At 44.2% G+C, this 10,538-nt stretch overlaps 1 protein-coding gene across 3 annotated transcripts in view; it reads right to left on the bottom strand.

Moving 5' to 3' along the window:
- Positions 1 to 492: 492 nt before the first annotated feature.
- Positions 493 to 10,538, bottom strand: part of LOC118366025 (sodium/potassium-transporting ATPase subunit beta-3-like) — a 52,590-nt gene continuing 42,544 nt past the window's right edge. For 2 of the 3 annotated variants that reach the window (XM_035748331.2, XM_035748332.2), the window contains exons 2-7: positions 9,483 to 9,611; positions 4,942 to 5,040; positions 4,212 to 4,399; positions 3,353 to 3,403; positions 1,560 to 1,646; positions 493 to 1,289 (exon numbers count right to left, since the gene is read on the bottom strand). In XM_035748331.2, the coding sequence (XP_035604224.1) occupies positions 1,122 to 1,289; positions 1,560 to 1,646; positions 3,353 to 3,403; positions 4,212 to 4,399; positions 4,942 to 5,040; positions 9,483 to 9,611 (722 nt within the window). In that variant the 3' untranslated portion in view covers positions 493 to 1,121. The remainder of the gene's footprint in view (positions 1,290 to 1,559; positions 1,647 to 3,352; positions 3,404 to 4,211; positions 4,400 to 4,941; positions 5,041 to 9,482; positions 9,612 to 10,538) is intronic. The other variant, XM_052491643.1, reaches the window with a different exon arrangement.

Genomic DNA, 10,538 nt, shown 5'->3' with positions numbered 1-10,538 from the left:
ACGTCATCGATGCACTTGTTGATGAAGCCGATGATTGAGGTTTTATACTCCTTAATGCCATTGGATGAATCCCGGAACATATTCCAGTCTGTGCTAGCAAAGCAGTCCTGTAGCGTAGCATCCAGGTCATCTGACCACTTCCGTATAGAGTGAGTCACTGGTACTTCCTGATTTAGTTTTTGCTTGTAAGCAGGAATCAGGATATGGTCATGTTTTAATGGGTCAATAGACCTTCATCAGGGTTATTTCCATAGGACCACCATGTGAGGGCAGCAGGTCAACACAATACTACAGAGCATTCAACTCTACATTCAAATCCTGGGCTCAGATTTAAAGTTGCATTGTTGACCAGGGCTGACATCTGCAGCGTGTACCGTGTGTGATCTCTGTGAATGTCAGGGCAATTGCCATTAAAAGGCGTATTGCCAGAAGTGCAGTACACTTGTCCTTTAATTTATCCCAGCCATGGCACTAAAAGTAAATGGACACACATATCTTTAAAATCATCTTTATTTAAGATTTGTTCTCATACCGACCATAAGGCATCTGTACAAAGCACAGTTCCCATAGGGGTGTAAAAATGTCTTCCCTTAGATGTTGGACAGGTAGGTTGAATTATAAGCATATATATTTTGGGGCATTTTTTCATTCTTCATGTATTCTCTTAATCAATAATCTTAAATTACAGCTATTCATCTATTTCTTAGTTTGATCTCTTACAGCGTTCAGACATAGTGAGCTAAAGAAAAACAGTGTTTATAGCCATCAAGTATGTACATACAGAAACAACACATCACACATAGCAGACTGCACAGCACTACGGGAGAAATACCACAACTCAATGCTCCAAATACAGCTATATACAGGTCCCTACTATGGCACGCTGTTGCTACATTACCACTAACTTTAATGGAGGTGGGGGTGAGAGGTGTGTATTTGTGTGCGTTTCAGGGGGGGTTCATGTTGTTAGTTTATAAGGAGCACACAACCCTGCTACCGTAGCTTCCCCTGATCCACCGGATGGAGGGAGGGAAGTGGATGGAGGAAGAGGTGGAGGTGGGTGAGGGCATTGATTATACTCAAAGGCGGCATTGTGCAACGCTGGTGGTTTTCCTGAGCCACTACTCGACCACTTTGACCCTGAACGTGACGCGCCCAAGGAACTTGTCACGGTCGTCACTGTTCCGCAGGTCGGAGCCCTCGATCTTACACTCCACGGTCAGCTCATTGTTGTAGTCCTCCTTGGTCAGCAGAAGCTTGACCGCGACCAGTGGCTGAACGTAGGTTGACTGGCAAACACACAGGGAGAGATGGAGATAAACCACTGTTTATTCATATATGCACAGATGTGCGCACATCCACACACATAACAGTCATTGTCATGACAATACACTGGCATCAATGGAGTCTTAGTTCACTCCCATACATTTCCTAGCATTCTCTTCTCGCCAGACTGCCTTGACAATGGTAACATTAACTACTTGTAAATAAGTTAAATTATTCTATTCATGAACAGTTTCCTTCTCAATATAAATAAATATGTAGCGTAATGTACTTACATGTAAATTTTTCCCGTAATAAGGGAAGTACATCTTATCGAACCGCCCCTCGGATGGGAAGTACTGCATCTGCAGGGGGCTTTCTCTCTGTGGGAGGAAGAGGAGGATGAAGAGGAAGGAGGGGGTGAAGAAGAGGAGGAGGAGGAGGAGGAAGAGGTTTGAGATCACAGAACTATACATATGAATGCCCTTGGAACAAATGACTCTCAGAACAACAATCTGACTAACTCTGTAAACAACGAGATACAACAACCCTGTAGTGGACAAACAGACACACACACACACTGTAGCTTTACACATGTGCGCATGGCATGGACCACACGACATAGTGTAAACCACCACACACTCTCACAGTACACAACAGTTACCACACATGCGCATAATATAGCTACCATCCACTCACACATACCCGTACAAACACACGCACGCACACACATACAATCTGCCACCAGATGGTTCTCTATGGTTATCAGAATGGTCTACGGTGGAGAGGAGAAATTCAAATGAATTTAGAGAGAACTAGAGGAGGACAGATGGGAGTTAAAACACCAGTGAAGTATTTAAAAGAGCCTTTTCGTTTGCTGAAAAGCAGAGTACAGCATCAGTGTTTCTCTGTTCACCTTTAAACATTTGCAAACAGATCACAAAGTTCAGAGTTGACAGTCTTGGTGAGGGAGAGATGAAACCCATATCACGTGCGCTGAGAGTGAGAAGTTGTTAGAATGTCAGAGCCAGGGCCTCCCGAGTGGCGCAGTGGTCTAAGGCACTGCATCACAGTGCTAGCTGTGCCACTAGAGATCCTGGTTCGAGTTTAGGCTCTGTCGCAGCCGGCCACGACCGGCTGCGCAATTGGCCCAGCATCGTCCTGGTTAGGGGAGGGTTTGGCCGGCAGGGATGTCCTTGTCCCATCACGCTCTAGCGGCTCCTGTGGCGGGCCCGTGCGCATACACGCTGACATGGTCGCCAGCTGTATGGTGTTTCCTCCAACACATTGGTGTGGCTGGCTTCCGGGTTAAGTGGGCATTGTGTCAAGAAGCAGCGTGGCTTGGTTGGGTCGTGTTTTGAAGTACGCACGGCTCTCAACCTTCGTCTCTCCTGAGTCCGTACGGGAGTTGCAGAGGTGAGACAAGACCGTAACTACCAAATTGCATACCACGAAATTGTGGAGAAAAAGGGGTAAAAGTCATGTCAGAGCCAGACAAAAACCAGGGAAACATTGTTAATGGGAGCCATGGTGTAGCGGAGCAGGGTTCTAAAATCAATGGAAATAACCTTTTCAGCTTACCCTCCAGATATATACACCAACTGCAGTTATATACAGTCAGTGACAATAATTACTAAAAAGATCAATGCTTTAATATTGACTATTCTTCAGTCTATATAGTACTGTATATAGGGGTTAGAGTAGAAAGCTCAACAATATGAACGCCATGAATGCTGTTTAAAGCAGCAGAGGTCAAAGCGCCAAATCACAGAGTTGGACAGAAGCAGCACAGAAAGGTAATGGAGAAAGGCTAGGGCTAGGACCATGGGAAAACATAGGGGGATATGACCCAATTTCTTACCCACCAGTGAACTGCTGGCCCTACAGGCAGCGTGGAGAGAAATCAAATACAGACACGTGTGTGAAAACACAGACTGAAACATACATGTGCATATCTACATAATGCACACACACACACACACACACACACACACACAACAAAAAACAGACACCTAACCTGTCTCTAAAAGTCCTAGCACACAAAGACACAACCTGGAACACACACACAATTAACTGTTTGTTTGCTTACCTTAGCTGTGCAGTTAATGTAGGGGTCCCCGCGCGGTTTCAGTCCAATGATCTGCAGGAGTGAGAAGAATACATTAAAATACTATTATAGCAACCTTTCTTTACATGTGTTCCATACCCATTCCACAAGCTTGTTTACATGAAAAAAATGATCGAGACACCAGATTTCAGAATGGTCTCAGAAATGGAAGCACTGATTTGAGATATGTTAAGAAGTAGCCCAGTTAGTGACACAATGAGGTCATTCGATATGAGCTGGCCAAGTCTGTAGATGGGGCACATGTGTGCTGCCTGCTTACTGAAGGGCCATGGATTTTGACTGTCATAAACACAGCGTTCTCAGAGATGCCTAAGAATCTTCTTAATTGCCCCTGACTGGATTTATTAAGTTGGGTTGAACTGAATACCAATCAGGCTACACAGAGGCCAATCAATTCACTCTGACCTCAATCCCTGCAAACAGCAATGCTGACACAGGATGCCCTGTCGTCAGAGGATATTCCAAACAGTGATTGAAAAAAAACAAGTGCAGTGGAAAGGACAGAGAATATGCACACTTTTTCAATAGGAATTTGAACAAACTCTACGTCTGCATTGAAGACAGAGAGAGGATACACTGAAACGCTGTAGTTCAAAGGAAATGGATCGAAGACAGGGACGTACTCATGTAGGGGAGGTAGTTCAGTGAACCACGCTTGTGTGATAAGTGACCTTGCCTGAGACCTGAAGACTTGTGTTTACCTCCCAGAGCTAATAGCTTTAAGGCTTTAAGCTCCAGTCTATAGGCTCAGTGGGCTAACGTTGCCCAATGCATTTTCAGAAGAGCAGAACCGACGACAACCTCCAGTCGGGGCACTCACCCTGTTCATCTTGACCAGGACGCAGGGTTTCCCCTCGGTGTAGCCAAAGGTGGTGTCAGACAGGCCGGAGCACTGCCGGAGCAGACTGCGCTTGAACTGACACACCTTCTTCTCCTCCTGATCATCCTGCTCATAGTACTCTCCCACCATACACAGCTCGTTCCTCTCCTGCACAGTGTCGTTGTATTCTGAGGGGTCCCAACATAGGGCACAGACTCAAGTTCCACTGTATTTGACAGCCTGCTATTTACCTGGTACCGACAGTATTCACCTAAATATTACATGTCAACATTGTAGCTAATAATTATTTCACAGTAACGTATTCATTACTTGTTTGTTTGGGATACATATTACATAATCAGTGGAGGCTGCTGAGTGTAGGACGGCTCATAATGGCTGGAACGGAGCGAATGGAATGGAATGGCATCAAGCCAAGTGTTATTCCACTCCAGGCATTACCACGAGCCCATCCTCCCCAATTGAGGGGCCACCAAACTCCTGTGGCATATGCATATTCCAGTGCATCTGCCAAGGATTACAGTGCACTTTCAAGTCAGGTAGAATACTCCTTAGTCATGTATACAAAGTGGAATCAACTGTAACTACTCAAACTCAAATTTCCTTTACCATGGTGGCCCAACACTAATACTGTATTTGTCCATTGGAGTCAAATGTACACATTCTTTAGAAAAAAAATGAACGGGTCTGAAAGTGGGATTCTATCACTCACGCTGAAGGAAGTTCTCCAGATGCTGGACATACTGGCCGTACTGCTTAGTGTCGGTGCGGTTGAAGACGATGTCCAAGGACCGGGGCCTGATCACCAAACCTGAGGACAGGTAGGGGGAAACATGTCACGTCAACTGTCTGCACCTACTAATGTTATGGAGATGGTCCAGTGAACCTCGCTCACATAACGAGTATCCTTGCATGAGACCTGAAGATTTGTGTTAGATCCCCGGGGGAATGCCTGGGCTTTAGCTCAGCAGGCTAACTCAATTCTGGTGGCATGCAAATTACCCCAATTCCAGCTTGTCACATTAATGAATGCTATTCATATAGCAAATGAGAGATATATACATTTTTATCAAAATCTTATACTTACAATAAGCCACATGTATTGCTTATGCTGCCTGACATTGTTCGACGGGGTTGCGGGGAGAGTTGTTAAAAAAAAAAAAAGTTTAATTAGCTAAGTTTTCAAAACCGCCAATGATATTAACACTCGCCAGGTGAAAACCTTCTGGCAAAGAGGGTCAGCAGGTGACTGACCGTCAAGACAGGGGTTGCACTACTTTATGACCTGAGGCCTTTGGGTCCTGGTCAAAAGTATTGCACTATGTAGGGAATAGGGTGCCATTTGGGACTCAGTCAGGCCATCTGCAAACGGCAAGGCAGAGGAGGCCATATTATCAGGACACTGTGATACTATACTATAACTGCATTCTACACATTTTTTGCCAAACCCCAAAAAGAAGCCAGTCAGAAGATTTGCATTTTAGCTGCAACTCTGCAGGTTCTGCTACACAGCCTTATAAACTTATAAAAGAGCAGGAAGAGTTATACACGAACAGGACGAGTTATAAGACAGAATCCCATTCGAGAGGTTTGGCTGCGAATGGGAGAGGGCATAAATGACTCAACTGGTAGAACATGGTGCTTGCAACGGCAATATCATGGGTTTGATTCCTGCTGGGGCCACCCTTACAAAAATGCATGACTGTGTCTCTTTGGAGAAAAGCATCTGCTAAATGGAATATATTATTATTATTATAATATACAGTATTAGGACTTGTAGGCCTAAAGGAGGGGAGTTAGTTTCACGATGGCCTCTCTGTCATCAGCTATCTGGGCAGCTAACCGATCGCTGCAGCTGTACATAGTCTATTGGTAAATAGCCCACCCATTTTCACCTACCTCATCCCCATACTGTTTTTATTTATTTACTTTTCTGCTCTTTTGCACACCAATATCTCTACCTGTACATGACCATCTGATCATTTATCACTCCAGTGTTAATCTGCAAAATTGTAATTATTCGCCTTCCTCCTCATGCCTTTTGCACACATTGTATATCGACTCCGCTTTTTTTCCTACTGTGTTATTGACTTGTTAATTGTTTACTCCATGTGTAACTCTGTTGTCTGCTCACACTGCTATGCTTTATCTTGGCCAGGTCGCAGTTGCAAATGAGAACTTGTTCTCAACTAGCCTACCTGGTTAAATAAAGGTGAAATAAAAAATAAAAAAATAAAAAAAGAGCCATGGAGTTGGAGAGAGGCTGTGGGGAACAGATGGGTGCTATACTGGTAGACCAGCGGGAGGATACCTGCACAGCCTGGGAGACAGACTAACTCCTACACACATGCACACACACAAATCTGCTCCATAATTCACAGGATCATATTTCTAACTCTTCTATTTTTTTTGTTACACTGGCACAGTATTTTAATTTTTAATTTCTAAAATGCCAACAGTCAACTGATCTGTTAATTCGCTGATGCCGGGGACATAGGTCGGGGTGCCTTGTATGGATCCGACGGCGAGTGGGTAATCTGCCTCTACCATCAGTCCTATTAGCCAATGTATGCAGGGAAACTTTATTGCATGGAAACTTAAATCTGTTTTATATCATTTCGACCAGCATGTTAAATATGAAACCAGAGGAAGGAAAAAAAACTTGACACCAACTTTACTCCACATAGAGACACGTACAAAGCTCTCCCTCGCCCTCCATTTGGCAAATCTGAACATAATTATATCCTCCTGATTCCTGCTTACAAGCAAAAACTAAAGCAGGAAGCACCAGCGACTCTGGTGCTATAAAAAAAGTGGTCAGATGAAGCAGATGCAAAGCAACAGGACTATTTTGCTAGCACAGACTGGAATATGTTCTGGGATTCTTCTGATGGCATTGTGGGGTACACCACATCAGTCACTGGCTTCATCAATAAGTGCATCAATGACATCGTCCCCACAGTGACCGTACGTACATACCCCAAACAGAAGTCATGGATTACAGGCAACATCCGCACTGAGCTAAAGGGTAGAGCTGCCGCTTAAAAAGACGCTTATAAGAAATCCCGCTATGCCCTCCGATGAACCATCAAACAGGCAAAGCGTTGATACAGGACTAAGATTTAATCTTACTGCATCGGCTCCAACGCTCGATGGATGTAGCAGGGCTTGCAAACTATTACATGCTACAACGAGAGTCACAGCCGAGAGCTGCCCAGTGACAATAGCCTACCAGACGAGATAAATTACATCTATGCTTGCGTCGAGGCAAGCAACACTGAAACATGCATGAGAGCATCAGCTGTTCTGGGCAACTGTGATCATGCTCTCCATGTGAGTAAGACCTCCATGTGAGTAAGATCACGCTGATGTGAGTAAGACCTTTAAACAGGTCAACATTCACAAGGCCGCAGGACAAGATGGATTAACAGGACGTGTACTCTGAGCATGCGCTGACCAACTGGAAAGTGTCTTCACTGACATTTTCAACCTGTCCCTGGCTGAGTCTGTAATACCAACATGTAATACCCTAGACCCACTCCAAATTGCATACCGCCCCAACAGATCCACAGACTCTATTGCACTCTACACTGCCCTTTCCCACCTGGACAAAAGGAACACCTACGTGAGAATGCTATTCATTGACTGCGTCAACGTTCAACACCATAGTGCCCTCAAAGCTAATCACTAAGCTAAGGATCCTGGGACTAAACACCTCCCTCATCAACTCGATACAACACACCTGCCATGCTGATCCTCAACTCTGTGGCCCCTCAGGGGTGCGTGCTCAGTCCCCTCCTGTACTCCCTGTTCACCCATGACTGCATTGCCAGACACGACTCCAACACCATCATTAAGTTTGCAGAGGACACAGCAGTGGCAGGACTGATCACAGACAACGATGAGACAGCATATAGGGAGGAGGTCAGAGACCTGGCCATGTGGTGCCAGGATAACAACCTCTCCCTCAACGTGATCAAGACAAAGGAGATGATTGTGGACTACAGGAAAAGGAGGACCGAGCATGCCCCATTCTCATCGACGGGCTGCAGTGGAGCAGGTTGAGAGCTTCAAGTTTCTTGGTGTCTACATCACCAACAAACTAACATGGCCCAGTCGTAAAGAGGGCACGACAAAGCCTATTCCCTCTCAGGAGACTGAAATGTTTTGGCATTGGTCCTCAGATCCTCAAAAAGTTATACAGCTGCACCATCGAGAGCATGGTTGCATCACTGCCTGGTATTTCAACTGCTCTGCCACCAACCACAAGGCACTACAGAGGGTACATCACTGGAGCCAAGCTTGCTAACATCCAGGACCTATATACAAGGTGGTGTCAGAGGAAGGCACAAAAAATTGTCAAAGACTCCAGCCACCTTAGTCATAGACTGTTCTCTCTGCTACTGCATGGCAAGCGGTACCGGAGCACCAAGTCTAGGTCCAAAATGCTACTTAACTGATTCTACCCCCAAGCCATAAGACTCCAGAACAGCTAATCAAACAGCTACCCAGACTATTTGCATTGTCCAACCCCCTCTTTTACGCTGCTGCTACCCTCTGTCATTTATCTATGCATAGACACTTTAACTCTACCTACACGTCCATATTACCTCAATTACCTTGACTATCCTGTGCCCCCGCACATAGACTCTGTACTGGTATCCTTGTATATAGGCTCGCTACTATTATTTTACTGCTGCGCCATAATTATTTGTTATTTTTATTATATATTTTACTCATCTATTTTTTACTTAACACTTACTTTTCTTAAAACTGCATTGTTGGTTAAGTACTTGTAAGTATTTCACTGAAAGGTCTACTACACCTGTTGTATTTGGTGCATGTGACAAATACAATTTGATTTGATTTGTCAAGCCAGTCAGGGCTTCAGTGGGACATGACAGCAGAGTCCGAGACACTGTGCATGCCAGGTGCAAGCAGAGACAGCTCTGGTGTTAGTGAGTGACCATGCTCCCATTCTGCAGGAGCCTTGTCTATGTGTCCAGATGCAGCAAGAAAAGAAAGTGACGCAGTCCGTGAGAGACAATGACATGTTTGAGAAAGAGTGGACATATTCATATTTTACATGTGTGTGTGAAGAGAGAGAGCGAAAGAAAGGAAGATTGAGAGAGAGAGAAAGAAAGAAAGAAAAAGAGCGCGCGCGAGAGAGAGAGTGAGTGAATGGTTGAATTTCAATATGAGCACTATTCTGTTTAGGATGAGTGTCTGATTTTCTGCAGCGTAATAAGTCACCTGGACTGGCCACTCGGTCGCGGTACGTAGGAATGTTGTCGTCCAGTGTCTGTAGCATGACCCACATGGTGAGCGTGAACATCCCTGCCAGGAACCCATAGAAGACCAGGTAGAAAAGCAATATCAGGGCTGAGGAAAGAGAGAGAGAGAAAGAGAGAATAATTACTCTGTTAATCACACAATCTTGGCTCAACAGATCAAAATTATTCTTCCCATCAGTGTAAGTCATATGACTTGATTTTTTGTCCCCATAAATCTTTTGCGAATTCGACAGTGTGTGTTTGTACATGTTTTACTAGACTTGTGAGTACCAGAAGTCCTAACAATAAGAGTAAACCAACAAAAATACAAGGTGAGGACACGTTTCCAGTCCTCACTTGTCAAAAGGATATTTTAGGCTTAGAGGTTTAGGGTTAGCTTTAACATTTTACTACAGTGGGCTAAATCACAGTGTTTCTTGGTAGTCTTTAATAAATCTTCTTAGAAACAAAAGTATACACCTCACACACATGGTTATGGGCTTAAAACAAAGAAGAAGACACCTGTACCATGTCAGATATAGAGATTAAATGTATTACATTTTGAGTTCGCCTCCAAATATTACACTTTATATACACATCACAGAAGACTGAAATATAACAGAACCGTTTGACATAGAAACACCAGACTTTCGGCAGGTTTTTGTAAATAATTATGAAAAATATTGATAACACACCACCCATGAGGCCACTAGAGGGCGATTTGGTCATTTGACTGCAAGAAAGGGTTGTAACTACTGTTAGGGGTTAAGGTTAGGGTAAGGGTTCGGGTTTAGGGTTTGGATTTTGAATGGGAATCAATTGTTGGACCCCAAAATGTCCTCACAAGTATAATAAGACATATCTGTGTGTGTGTGTGTGCATGTGTGTTTATATAGAGAGCAAGAGAGACAGAGAGAGACAGAGAGAGACAGAGAGAGAAAAACATATTTACTGTTTGTGACAAAGCACCTCACCCCTTTCAATCTGATTGTAAATCAATTAATTTTCCTATGAATCTCTGTCAAATGTCCATTTT

Source organism: Oncorhynchus keta, chromosome 33 (genome assembly GCF_023373465.1).
Source record: "Oncorhynchus keta strain PuntledgeMale-10-30-2019 chromosome 33, Oket_V2, whole genome shotgun sequence".
In the NCBI taxonomy this organism is placed as follows: domain Eukaryota; kingdom Metazoa; phylum Chordata; class Actinopteri; order Salmoniformes; family Salmonidae; genus Oncorhynchus; species Oncorhynchus keta.
Note: the sequence above shows the minus strand (reverse complement) of the source record. Positions and strands in the feature narration are given on the sequence as shown.